We start from the raw sequence: 14803 nt of genomic DNA on the forward strand, positions 1-14803 counted from the left end.
ATAAGGGAAAAGAATCTGAAAAAGAATATATATATATGTATATATGTGTATAACTGAATCACTTTGCGGTACACCTGAAACTAACACAGCATTGTAAATCAACTATATTTTAAGAGAATAAATAAAGATAAAACTTTTAAAAAAGATGAGGTTAAGGCTTATAGGATTAAGTAACTTCTGTACAGTTAAATTACATGCACTCAGCATAGATGGGGTGGAGAAGGTAGGGTCCGAATCCAGGCATTTTGACTTGAGTGGTCCTAACCTCTACACTATACTATCCTGATGACAATGATCATATGGTCATACGGAGTCCAACCACACTATATCTCTGTTGCAAGTAGATTGATCATCTTTGCACACACTTAAGGTATAAACCTCCTCTAAAAACTTATGTTAAATAAAATAACACTCAGATAATAAAATTGTAGCCAGGAATGCATATTTATAAAATCATGCAAATGAGGCCATCAAAAGCACACTATGTTAGAAAAGTTAATAGCTTGTAGTGAATTTGAATTTAAAATCAGGAGCCTATCTCTGATTAGGATTTGTCAGCATAATAGATTCTTTGGCACCAACCTGCTCATATCCAAGCAGTCATGAAGGAGAGTGCACAGAAAGGAGAAGCTGGCATCCCAATTACTTCACTCTGGTTAACCAGATGCCAGACTTTAGTTAAAATCCTGATACACAACTGAAATGCACTGATTTCCTCAGAGTCCTGACCGTGGATGGCCACCAGCTGCCTGAGTCATACTGAGTTGGAACGTAGCACCCTATTACCTCACAGATCATTTCTCCCCAAAATGAGCCATCTTCCTCCAGTGAGCCTAGGGATTTGAAAAACCCTGAAAGCAAGGCTGCTTGAAGCCTAACCAACTTTGCCTCTTATGTAACCTAGCATCAAACTACTGTTAATAAAAGTTCTCCTCCAAGAACTTAGCCACGGCTAATATCCTTCACTTTCACGATATACACACATTAGGTGAATCCCACCCCGTTTCTTACTGTCCTATTCCCAGAAAAGAGGAAATGCCGTTAGTATCTCCTTCTGGTGTACCGAACAAGAAACAATCACTTTTAACATGAACTAAGAGGTAATGCACTATTTACTGGAGAGATAACAGGACAGGCATGGTATTGTATTTGCAGGTACAAAGAGACCTTCCTATTCCAAGAGAACTTCTTATGGATGCTTGGACAATGAAAAACTCAGATTCTTGATCTGCAATCGCTTTACAAGTTGCCAACTCAGGATTTTTCCTGGTACTTCATTACAGAGGAAAGAGTCTAATCACATGTTCTGTTCAATCATTTGGCCCATCAAGGTGGTATGGGAATACAGTTCCAAAATTTCTACAATTTTAATAGCTCTCAGGAAAAATTAAAAGTGTCAGCATCTACCAGGAGTTTGCCAGGACTCTTTTGAAACCAGATGACAGGTAATTTCCTTGGAAGGGCTTAGCACCTTTAAAATATGACGTGCCACTTTTTTGGTATATACAACAATCTCTTCGTTAACAGGGTTATTTTCAACTGTCTCCCCATTAATTATCTGTAAGTACTTAAAAAAATGAAAAAATAAAAAAGTAAAAATTTCTAACTATTCTTCCCTGTATTTCACAATGGTTCTAAGACATTTTTCAAAGGACTAAACAGCATGCAAGCTGTAAAAAGGAAACAAGGGGCCTGGATAATACATCAATTGAAGAATCAAACTAGATTAATTCAGCATAATGGCGGGTTCTGTTAGATTTGGGCCAGAAATAAAGTAGTAATAAACATATCTAATGTATGTATAGCACTCTAGAGTTTGCAAATACAGCTTGAAGATCATATACCTTACTTGACCTTCATGGCAACCCAAACACTGATTTGACAGACAAAGAAACTGACACTCAATAAGACTAATTTCTCTATGACACAGGGGTAGTGAGTGGTACATTAGAATTAGAATCCTAGTATACTGATAACATACCATACATACGCAGTATGTTAGTAGGAAAAGTATCATTTTTCATTTCTTGGTAAAGAGCATGTATTTTTAGAAGTCAACCATAAGATCTGTGGACATGGTTAAGCAATTTTCCAATTTCACTTACTGGTTTGATTTGCTACACTTAACAGGTTAGTAATGAAAAGTCCTAAATCTGTCCTAGTCTGATACTCTCCTGATTACATTCGAGACCAGACGATTTCAGCAACTCCTGGGAGACAGTACATATCCATCATTAATATCCTCCCACTGTCTCAGCAAGTTTCACATTATGTTGTATCCTGTCTCCCCATACGTGTTCTCTCCTTCTTTCTCCATCCTTTAGCTCAAAACCAAAAAAGAGTCTTCACTTATGATGCAATCTCCCAGTTAAAGGAGTTCCGCTCTCTGAGACATTGTTACGACTTCCAAATAGTGAAACATGTCAAAGCAACCAAAACTACGCCCCATCCCTGACCAGACAGCCCATTGTTTATTAGATGAAAGTGACAGAGCAGATGTCAACATCTTGTCTGAATTTGGGAGCAGCATGTAATCAAGTCATGGGATCTTTTAGAAAAGGTTGAAAGATGCAGAGAAGCTGGCATAGGTGCCCAGGAGTGGAAGCACTGCCTGCCAAACAGAAGGCCAAACGCTTTTATAAAAATAATTTCTCCCAGCTAGAAGGATAAAGTAGAACCTTCCTGGGCTTTGCTTGCATTCAAAATATTACACTTACAAAGAAAGAAAATAATTGAGAAGGAAAATATGTAGAAGCAGCATAATAAAGTAGCTCACACAGATTTAGGTTCAAATCCTGATCTTGCTTTTAGTTGGTGACCTTGTGCATGATAAGTCATTGCTCTTGGTCTCAGCTGTTCTCATCTATGAAATGGGATCATAAAGTCCCTCTAGTGTGGCAATTTTGTGAGGATCAAACAACTTAACGTATACGAAAATACCTAGCATCTTCCTGGGATCCTGCAGTCACTTCATGTTATGAGCTGAATTGTGTCCCTTGTCAAAATTCACATGTTAAAGTCCTAACCCCCAGTATCTCAGAATGTGACTGTATTTGGAGATAGGGCGCTTTAAAGAGGTAATTAGGTTAAAATGAGGTCATTAGAAGTGAGCCCTCATTCAATACGACTGGGGTCCTTATAAGGAGAGGAAATCTGGACACACACACACACACACACAGAGGGAAGACAACGTGAAGACACAGGGAGGAGACAGCCCTTCCAAGCCAAGGAGAGAGGTCTGGAGCGCACGCATCCTTCCTTCAGTGCCCACAGGAAAACCAATGTTGCCAACACTTAGGTCTTGAACTTCTAGCCTCCAGGACTGTAAGAAAATTAATTTCCGTTGTTTTAAGCCACCCAGTCTGTGGTACTTTGTTAGAGCAGCAAACAAATACATTCTACAAATGTTAGTTTCCTTATGGTTACACAATTCTTTTTTTTTTTTTTAATCTTTTAAAATGGGCAGTCTTGAACTGCTTTGCAGTTGGACATAAGGTAAATCATCTTGTTCTAAATTTAAAGGACAAGGGATGTTCGGATGTTCATGCACAAGAGAGAAAAAAGGAAGCCTGAGATTCAAATCCACCTTAACTCGGGCACACATCAACCCTTTCTTAGGAAAAGCACTGGTTACCAAGCATCAGCTCATAGTACTTGCGTGAGATTTGGTTTTCTCTCTTCAGCACCAACAAGCAGGGGGCAGTGTGACCACATGGGCAGAGAGTGGCCTCTGTGTGGCCCTTTTTCCCTGTTAGTCCCCAAATACAAAAGAAATACGCTGTGGGGGGGGGGGGGGCAGAGTTTAAATAAAATGGAAAATAGGACATCTAAACCTCTCTGTAAGAGAAGTTTATATTTTACAGCAATAAGCCTAGAAAATAAAGCTTTCTACAACATGGAAAACCAAAACCAAAGCAAAGCAAAGCAAACAAAAACCCCCAACCATCATGTAGCCCAGTTCACTGTGAGCTACCTGAGAACCAAAGTTATCTTAATCATTTTTGCAAATCCAATGCCAAGAGCACAGTGCCAAGCATATATTAGATGTCCAATAACTTGGTTTTTTATGAAAAGCATAAAGAAAACATTTTATTAATAAGTTCAAGTGAGAGTCATATTTATCCCCTAAAGACACAAATATGGATATAAAATAGAATTAGCTTTATTAAGGTAAATTAAAACAAGTTAAACAGGGAACTAAAAAAAAGTACTGAAAATTTCAGTCATTAATTGGTAAACAAATTTATTATAACAGATATACACCAAAGAGAGCATCAAGTAAGTTGCTGGGAGAAATCGCCACCATTCTGAGCAAAGCACCAGAAAAGTAATGAATCCATATGCATGCAAGTTTTACTGGGAGGTGGGAAGGAGAGGTGAACAATATGTTTTTTTAAACATTATTAATTCCATATGTCAATACACGGCAGAAAAGGAACATCGATACCCAAAGCTACTCAAACCAAAGTAAAAAATACCTCTGCCACTGAAACAAATGACATATATTGACACATATACTATTTGGACAAAGACTAGAGTACAGTGAGTGAGAGAGGTCTGAGAGTGGTAGGTGGGAACTTGTATATGAGATACAATTTCAGCTGGTTTGTCCAACTTTATACTGGGGGTATGGAGCAAGGGAGGGGGGATTCTGCTTCTGGAAGAAAAGGATAACACCCTAGGGACAGCCTTCTGATTCCTTTGCCTCATTTTTTGCAAAAGTGGCTTCTCACAGTAAAGATGGGAACTAACCTAGTTACTCAACTTAGATTAACTGAGACTTGAAATAAGCATGAAATTGAAATTCCTTGCAAACGGTCAAAGGCAACTCAGCTTTCCATGGCTTGCATGTGAAAGCTTTCTTCTTTTCCCTGTAACCTGCTTTTCACTTTTTATTGCAGGTGCTGAATGCTAAAAGGAAATATCATGGTAGGGAAACCGCAGGCTTTGAAAGAAAGTTGATGGACTGAACATGCATTCCCGTCTCTTGCTTCCCAGTTCACATCAAACCCTGGTGAAGATGTACAACAGATGAACAAAATCCAAAACTGTGCTGAGAATAAAAAGAGGAACCATGGCCGACCAGAGGTTATGACAGATTGTAGGAAGACAGAAAGCTGATGGGATGGCAATGCTTCTAAAGGAAAGTAGAAGCAGCTACAGCTTGAACTCAAACGAGCAGAAGGGTCATGACAGACATTCCTCCTGGTGTGGGGAAGGGGATGAGTTGGGGCAGTTAGCCCTCATCCCACCCTCTGCCTGGGGAACAAAGCTTTCTAAGGTGGTGCTGATGCTACAGAGTGAAGCTCACCTGAAAACCGAAGCTCACCAGTGACCACGCCCCATTTACATTCACAAAGTTCATAGTCTCATTGTTGCTGCTCTCATTTGGGGGCGGGGCCTGCTCAACAGCAGAGGGAATCCACACCAGCTCCTTACTCTAATCACCTGAACTGTCCAGTCATGAATACAGACAGCCCAAGATCACCAGACACTTCAAGAAAAAACAAACAACATAAAAAGAAGGGCCAAGATGTTTAAAAAAAAAACTGAAAAATTGACTCAGCAAGAAACAAAGATAATCCAGGAAACAGAATTAAAAAAAAAAAAAAATCTGTTAGTATTCTAATGAGGTCAAAAAGATCTCATCTATTGAAGGAAAAAAATTTAAAAGTAAGCAACTGTAGGAAAAAAAAAGAGCTATCAGAGAACAAGTGTTTTCTTGGAAATAAATATATCATTACCAAAATTAAAGTTTATTAGAAGGAAAGAAGAAGTAAACAAAATCCTTTCCTAAAATACAGAGCAAAAAGCAGGTTTTTTTAAAGGTGAAAGTAGTTAAAGGACATGGAGGCTTAGTTCAAGAGGTCTTATACTGGAGTTCCAAGAGAGGAACAGAGAAAATTAATATGAAGGAAATAATAGAAGAAAAAATTTCAGAATCAAAGATCAGCCTTCAGGGGCTTCCCTGGTGGCGCAGTGGTTAAGAATCTGCCTGCCAATGCAGGGGACACGGGTTCGAGCCCTGGTCTGGGAAGATCCCACATGCCACGGAGCAACTAAGCCCGTGAGCCACAACTACTGAGCCTGCGCGTCTGGAGCCTGTGCTCCGCAACGGGAGAGGCCGCGACAGTGAGAGGCCCGTGCACCGCGATGAAGAGTGGCCCCGGCTTGCCGCAACTAGAGAAAGCCCTCACACAGAAACGAAGACCCAACACAGCCAAAAATAAATAAATTAAAAAAAAAAAAAAAAAAAAAAGATCAGCCTTCAGATTAAACAGACATCTGAACATGAAGGTGAATTTTTAAAAATCCTACTGCTAAACATAGTCTTAATATAATTTCTGGAAGTCTAAAATGAAGAGGAAATATAAAAATCTTCCGGATGGTGAAAAAAATGACAAACGGACATGAATTTTATTGGCATTTGTCTATGTATCAGTAACACTAGACGCCAGAAGAGAATGAAATGGTGCCCTTATAATTCACAAGGAAGTAATTCTGAACCTAGAATTCTATGTCCATTCAAGTTGCAAACAAGCTTGAGGACAAAGAATCAGAAAATTTACCTTCTAACACTCTTCCTTTAAAACTCACATGAGAGGGACTTCCCTGGTGGTCCAGTGGTTAAGAATCTGCCTTCCAGCACAGGGGACACAGGGAACTAAGATCCCACATGCTGCAGGGCAACTAAGCCCCGATGCAGCGAAATAACTCACTAAATAAATATTTTTTAAAAAAATCACATGAGAGGGGCTTCCCTGGTGGCGCAGTGGTTGAGAATCTGCCTGCCAATGCAGGGGACATGGGTTCGAGCCCTGGTCTGGGAAGATCCCACATGCCGCAGAGCAACTGGGCCCATGAGCCACAACTACTGAGCCTGAGCGTCTGGAGCCTCTGCTCCGCAACAAGAGAGGCCCACGCGCCGCGATGAAGAGTGGCCCCCACTTGCCGCAACTGGAGAAAGCCCTCGTACAGAAACGAAGACCCAACACAGCCAAAAATAAAAATAATAAATAAATAATAAATACAAAATTTAAAAACAAAAACATAAAATCTGGAAAAAAGTTGAACACCTATATATCCACTGCAGACTTTACAATTAGTATTAAAAAAAAAAAAAATTACATGAGAATCTTCACAGTAATTCAAGGAAAGGGGAGAGATGGGATCCAAGAAACAGTATATCCAACCTAGGATTCTGTGAAAAGAAATCCAAGGATGGCATCTCTACAGCTTGGAAAGTATAAAAATAAAGCAGAAAGCCAAAAGATTCTCCTCCTAAAAAAATATCTCTGCAAGAAGAGCTGATTCATTTCAATAGAAGCTGATTCCATTCAATAGAAGGTATGAGGTAGAAGCTAGAAAATCTTCATGATATAGAAGGTGTACATGTTTCTTTTCTGAACCTATATTCAAAAGAGCTAACTGGAAAAATTCCAAGCCCAAAAAAACTTTACAAGACAATAATGGTCTAAATATGTAGCCAATTAAAATAAGGCATGCCGTTAATCTTATGGGAGTGTAGGAAAGGAAACCCACTTCACCTTGACACTTGGCGATGGCCTCTCCAAGAGTTAAATGACATTAGCTTTCACTCTCAAGTTAGTGATATAAATTCCTCTGAGGTTCTCTTCTCCTGAATTGTTTCTACCAAGAAGAATATTTCCACAATCTTACTTTATAACAGTTCTAAATTTTAGACCTAACCTATAGACAAAGCTTGAAAGACCTGATTCTAGTTCTAAAGCCAACTGAAAATGCGGTAACTCCTGTCCATGTAAAGATAATAATACGGCTGAAAGAAGTCGGGAGGGGGCAGAGAGGGTGATGCTGGGCCTCTCAATTCCTTCTCAGCCTAGTAGAGAATAAAGAGATACCACACACAAAAAATAGCCAAAATACATAAATTTAAGTAATATTACCTGAAGTGAACATTTACTACTAACAAAACTCAGGAGGTGAGAGGTAAGATTTATGTAGGCTAGACTGTTCTTTTTTCATCACTCAGAGTCAAGTGATACTGTCAAAAATTTATAAGTCACTACTTACAAATTTATGGTTTAGAAATTTGAAGGAAACCACCAAAAAAACAGACATGGTTAAAAATTGCTAGTTCCAAGGACTGAGCTGAGAGAGATAGAAGATGTTTACTCTTCACTTAATAGATTCTTGACCATTTCCATTTCTGGAATGTTTTCTCCTTTTAACAATGATAAAAAAATAACAAAATGATGGCAATATTTTAAATAAATCTGTTAAAAATGTAAGGCCAATAAACAAAACCAATTAAATATAAACTTGGTATCTGCATTTCCCAACTCTGTAAACTGATTTCTTCTGGAACAGGGTGGAGGGTAATAAAAAATGTGGGCTTTGGAGTTGGATAGACTTGAATTTCAGGTTTAGCACGTACTAGTAAAGTGATCATGGGCTTAATTTACCAAACTTTTCCAAGCCTCAATTTCATCAGTCACAAAACAGTGAAAAAATTTAGCTTGAAGCATTGTTATGACAATTTAAAAAAAGATTGTATATTACAATGCATTGATGAGATAATCTATAATAAAACTTGAAATGAGATAAAGGATATATTAAAATATGTGCCAAGCACATATTAAGCACTCAACAAAGTTAGCTGTTATAATCATTAACCCTCAGGTCGCTATCTTTGGGGTATATAGTTGGCAATTCAACAATAAAATCCAAGGTAATAAGAGCATTGTATTGCTAGGCAACTACAATAGAGACAGTTACTAATCGGGTATCTTTTGTGCCTCCTGGGGCAGTGAGTCTCAAATTCAATACGCATAGGAATCACCTGGGGTTCTGGTTATAAGGGCACATTCTGATTCAGTGCATCTGCGATGAGGTCCAAGGACCTGCATCGCTAACGAGCTCTCACGGGATGTCAGCACTGTGTTCCAGGGACCACACTCTGAGTGGCAAGGCCCTAGATGATGGAATGGGCTGGCAAAGGTATCTACAGATGTTCATATTACAAATCTATAAGGCTGAATTTTTTCTTCTTTAAACAAGATAACAATGAATAGATGTATCTTGCTCTTTTATGTTCAGAAACTACGTTAGATGATAAATGCATACAGAGTAGAGGGATCTTCTATAAAAGGTCAGTGTGTCCACCAGCTCTTGTCACTCTGTACTCCCCATGGATCTGCCCTTGGATTGGCTGACGCAGTCACCATGTGAATGGATTGACACTGCTTGACCACCTGTGAGAGGTCACATGCCAGCGATGGAACAACCTCTCGTGCTAATTTATTCTGGACCTCTGCTGCCTCGGAAAATTGCGCGTTAGAGTATTTTCACAAGTGTTATTACGGTAGATCATTTGGGCTGACATTTTAAGTATTTCATGTTTACAACCCCTTTGCAAAGGGATTTAGCAACGTCCAAAAAGTAGATATGCACTTGCCCTTTGAACCATTTCCAGGTTCTCATTTCTAGGACTCTACCCTGAGGCTACCCTTTTGTGGGAGACACAATAATGGTGCCCCAAAGATGTCCATGTCCTAATCCCCATAGCCTGTGAATATGTTAACCCTACTTGGCAGAAGGGACTTCACCGATGTGAGTAAATTAAGGATCTTGAGATAGGGAGATTATCCTGAATTAATTAGGTGGGTTCAATGTCATCCAAGGACCCTTAAAGTAGAAGAGAGAGATCAGAATAATGCAATGTTCTCCATCCACCATTGCTGGCTGTGAAGATGGAGGAAGGGAGACAGGAACAAAGGAATGTAGGTGGTCTCTAGAAGCTAGAGAAGGCAAGGAAGGGCATACCCCCTAGAGCCTCCAGAAGGAACACAGCCCTGCTAACACCTTGCTTCCAGCCCAGTGTGACCGACTGCAGACTTCCGACCTCCAGAGCTATAAGATAATAAATGTGTGTTGTTTTAAGCCATTAGGTTTGCTGTAATTTGTTACAGCAGTAATAGGAGACTAATACACCTTCCACAAATATGAAATAGCATAGGCATAGGACATCACTGTGGTTCTATTTGTAACAGCTAAAGATTGGAAACGACCCAAATATCCATAATTAGAGACTAGTTGAACAAATACAGTGGCATGCTCTGCACCTGTAAACAAGAATGAGGAAGCTCTCTATACCTAATATGAGCTGACCTTTAGGACATATTTTCAAGTAGGAAAAAACAAGATACAGAACACTATGGATTTTACCTTTCAAGTAGGAAAGAAAGAGAAATAAAAATATAGATATGTTGCTTTTTCATAAAGAGAAACACTACAGGGTAGGCCAGAAATAAATTAATAAAAATAATTACTTATGGGGTATGTGATGAAGAAGCTAGGGAAGGAAGCAAGATATCCCTGAGAATATATCTTTTAATATATCACTTTGACTTTTGGGCCAGGTACACGTTTTACATATTCAAAATATAAAATTATATTTAAAAATAATTTAAAATAAAATTAAAATATTCATATTTAATTTTAATAGTTTTCTGCCTACGATTTACATTCTAAAACCTTCCCTAGACTTACTCCGCTGCTAATGGAATTCTATCCCAATGCAAAATAAATACTCTAATCGAGAAACTGTTTCCTGACACAACTGGCAAAATCACAGATTGCTGGTGGGTTAAGATTGACCATTTCTGCTGATTTTGCTGTTTGTTAAACCATATTCTGACATTACGGACCTAACTGACAGGCTATGGGACACACGGTACACCACTTACAAAGCAAATAGAGAAAACCAATTTCATAGAGCTAGCAACGGCGCCATCTGGTGGCAAAACCTAAAGCTATAACTTAAAATTGAAGTACAGATTCTTTTTGAAGTGGTATGCTCTTTTATACTGAAATTATACTATATGTGGGGAAAAAAAGCAACCAGAAATGGCTGGTAGTAAGACCTTATTAACTCCTGTGTGAAACTGAGGTGACTCTTAGTACACGATACTGATATATTACATTTAAAAATCCATTTAGCTTGCACAAAATCCTTATTGAAACTCAAGCAACAAGAAGCAATTTTGAAAAAAATTATTTTAGTGTCAATTATAGACATGCCAAATCTATTTTCATAGTTTTTAAGATCCATGTTATAAAAATGCAGCCAGTTTCAGTTTAAAAAACAAATAGCCAGGATGATTTACACAACGATTTCTGATTATCCAGGTTCCTAAAAGTGAGAGATAGAAACCAGTACCACATCCCAGAAGGGTCTAAAGTACTGAATAAAACACACCTCATTTGTTTTTCATTCTTCCTTTCCCAGTACTGGCCAATGAATAAAATTATTTCCATGTTCAATTCTTATCAAAAATAGGAGATTTTCTCTTTCTTTTAAGATGACTGTTTACATATAAAATTACACTATAGAAGTGAGGCAATTAAGCAATTTGGAGTAAACATAACTTTGCTTTAAAAATCTTAAAATAATTGTCATAAAAACACTATTTGGATAATTGCTTCAATCGCGCCAACAACCAAGTTGCTGTGAGACGAATCAATTCGATTCAAAAGAAATTTGTGGAGCACCTACTGTGTGCCCTGCCTGACCCTGATTCAGGTACTGGAAGGGCTAGCGGAGGTGCCTAAGAGCCAGGGAAGCTTCTGTAAAGTTCACTGGAGAGTTGGCAGTTAGTGGTGTGAAGGGCGGGGTTTGCGGCTGAAGAGGGCAGAAACAGACAGACGTGTAAGACTGCGAGAACACAGAAAGGATGCTAATAAAAAGGGAGGAAGAATCGTTGGGATTGGGATTGACATATATACACCAATATGTATAAAATAGATAACCAATAGGAACCTGCTGTATAAAAAAATAAAATTCAAAGATTCAAAATAAAAAAGAAAGAAAAGTTGTGGAAATTCATGGGCAACTTTCTGATAAGCAAAAGCAGGGGTTGGCGTTATTTTACCTTACTCTTCAGCTAACAGTACTAGTTGTAAGCGAGGCTACAGTTCGGGAATTACCATCCCTCCTGGCATCTGCTATCACCCTTGCTGCGGACTTGCTCATCACGTGCACGACGCACAGAGGGCAGTTCACGGCGCCAGCTATGGTGACGGCTCTCAGCGTGGCCTCTGCCTCCACCGCTTCTGGGCGGCTCAGCTCATGGCCCTCGGGACCCGTTAGCCCCAAAGCCAACATCTTCTTCGCTCCCTAAAAAAGGCAGCAGGAACATGCACACCGGTGAGAAAGGTTTACTAACGACAACTCCCATAATTTTGTTGTGAAACGAATGCACTGCCAGGCTTTTATTTTAGATCTAATAGGTATAGGTGTGTGTGACTGTGGCATAGACAGTGTGTGTTTTGGGTAAAAATAATCTACTACTCTCAAAGCATGTGTTAATTTTTCATATACATATTTCACAATCAAAATATTTTGATTGAAACGGTGACAAAGATAATGAGGTCTGTTCTAATTACAGTCTTTGAAAAGTAGTGTCCATATTTAAGACTTTTTATTGGTTCAGAACAAAATATAATAAAACAAAGTATTCTAGTCCCCCATATTATATCCTTGATGAAGCGACTCATGCTATTATGTAATTAGTTCTACGTTTTACTGATTCATTCTCTTCACTGCCTCCTCCCCCAATCCACGGAGTGATATTAGACCAGTATTTCCTCTCTCCAAAAGTGTTATTCCTTCCTTACAAAAAAGGCAGGAAGTCAAGACTCAGAGTGTCAAAATCACTCGCCTGGTGTCACACAGCTAGGACGCGGAGGAGTCCAGTTTAAACCTGGTGTGTTTGAGCTTACAGCTCATGCTTTCCTCTTATCAGCCCCCCTGCGCACCACACCCCCCCCATCCTGGCCATGGGGCCTCCATCTCACTGACTTTAATGGGAAGTGAGCCCAGGGAGAGAGAAAGATCAGCTAACATAAAGGGTAAGAGACAGCTCTTTAAATCTTGCAGATGGTGTACCCTTCGGGCATTAATAATGGAACTAACATGAGAAATATCATCTAGATTCCTCCACAGCACATTTTAATACCCAGTTTCTGAAAAGAATGGGGCTTTAAACAGCTACCTAATGCACTGCTTTAGTCATCAGATTTCACCGATGTCCACACTTTGGCATTCTGAACCAGCAGCTTGAGCTACCTAAAAAAAAAAAAATGCTAGGGACACAAAGAAAAATATTTGTGTTTTTAGAATAAACCTTGTCTGAGATCTAATAACTGATTTGAAAAAGGGAACTCCTCATTCCAATACATATACCACCTGCAAAAAACTCAGAGCCAGGCAGCAAGTAATTCAAGTCACGTGTTTCCAAGCCACATAAAATTAGTTTCTGAATTTCCTTTCTTCCAATCCATTAAAAGAATTTACCTACATGGGGCCAGTCATCCTCACCTTAAGTTATGGCCATTTTCATTTCTGTGGAAGTTCTGGAAGGCAGTTACTTACCTCTGCAATTAGGTCTCCATTTTCTGCATGAACTTGAGCAATTGCTCCAATTTCCTTGCACCGAGAGAAGACCTTGTACAGCTCCCCATCTCTCAGCATGTACAGATCTTTATAGGCCATAAACATCTTGAAGGAGTTCACACCTTTATCTTGGGTAAGGATTTTCATTTCTTCTTTAACCTAAAAGGGCACAAAAACCACAACAAAATGTCACTCTTTAATTTAAAGATAATATCAGCATTCTCCAAAATCTTGCATTCAGAAGAAAATGAAGTAAAATAAGGACATCAGTTGAACTCCAGAAAAATGTAATTAAGGTCTTGATCTTTCCCCTAGGTTAGACCTCATTTCATGTGATGAATTGCTGTTGCTACGATACTTTTATTTTTTTATTTTTTTAAAATTATTTATTTATTTTGGCTGCGCTGGGTCTTAGTTGCAGCAGGCGGGATCTTTAGTTGCGGCATGTGGGATCTAGTTCCCTGACCAGGGATCGAACCCAGGCCCCCTGCATTGGGAGTGCAGAGTCTTAGCCACTGGACCACCAGGGAAGTCCCTACGATACTTTTAAATCATGAAAGAGTTAATAGTATTTCCCCCAAATACTTCATTGTTATACTTGATGAAATTCTCAGCATCTATCTCCTGATGAGAAGAAATTATTCTAGAACATGAAAACAAAGCCACTGGCAGCAACAGAAGCAATTGTGTCTCTAGAAGGAATCAGAGCTAATGCGAAGTAAGGGTTTGGGGTCAAATCTGAAACCTACAGGATGAGTTCAGAGATGAAGGTAGTGGAAGATGCAGACTGAGCCACTGGCAGCTCCTGGGAGTTGAGCGACTCTGGACCTGTCAGAAGCCTCAGGAGCCTTCTGGGTTGCCAACTAAAAGGTTCTGATCAGGTTCTGATCACCGATTCCAATGTGTGGAGGTGGGGAGGTTCCCCACCCTCACCAAGCAGCTCTCCAGACACCAGCAGGGGGGTATCCTACAATTAAACTCAATTTTCACACTATCTACCTGCACCAGGTAGACTGCACTGGATTCCACAAGTTAAGCGTTCAGTGCTATGGGGTGTCCAGGTTGTTACCTGCACTTCTGACCAACTGGCTATAAGTCAGAGCTTCCCACAACCCCCTCCATGGGTTCGATTAATTTGCTAAAGCGGTTCACAGAACTCAGAGAAACATTTTACTTACTGGATCACCAGTTTATGATACAAGGAAACGATAAAGGATATAGATGAACATCTGGATGGAAGAGGTACATCACAGGGCAAGGAATGGCGAAAGGGCACGGGGCTTGAATGCCCTCTCTGAGAGCGCCACTCTCCCCAAATCTCCATTTGCTCACCATCCTGGAAGCTCTCCAAATCCTATCCTTTTAGGT

The 14803-nt window shown here is 39.5% G+C and overlaps 1 protein-coding gene across 1 annotated transcript in view; it reads right to left on the reverse strand.

Moving 5' to 3' along the window:
• The window catches only part of LOC309664496 (dihydropyrimidinase-like), a 78334-nt gene that overhangs the window by 44582 nt on the left and 18949 nt on the right, over positions 1-14803 (reverse strand). Inside the window, 2 exon segments of the mRNA XM_082470012.1 lie at positions 11935-12157; positions 13415-13594. Of these exon segments, the coding sequence (XP_082326138.1) occupies positions 11935-12157; positions 13415-13594 (403 nt within the window).

Source organism: Balaenoptera physalus, assembly GCF_965194825.1.
Source record: "Balaenoptera physalus genome assembly, chromosome: 7".
In the NCBI taxonomy this organism is placed as follows: Eukaryota; Metazoa; Chordata; class Mammalia; order Artiodactyla; family Balaenopteridae; genus Balaenoptera; species Balaenoptera physalus.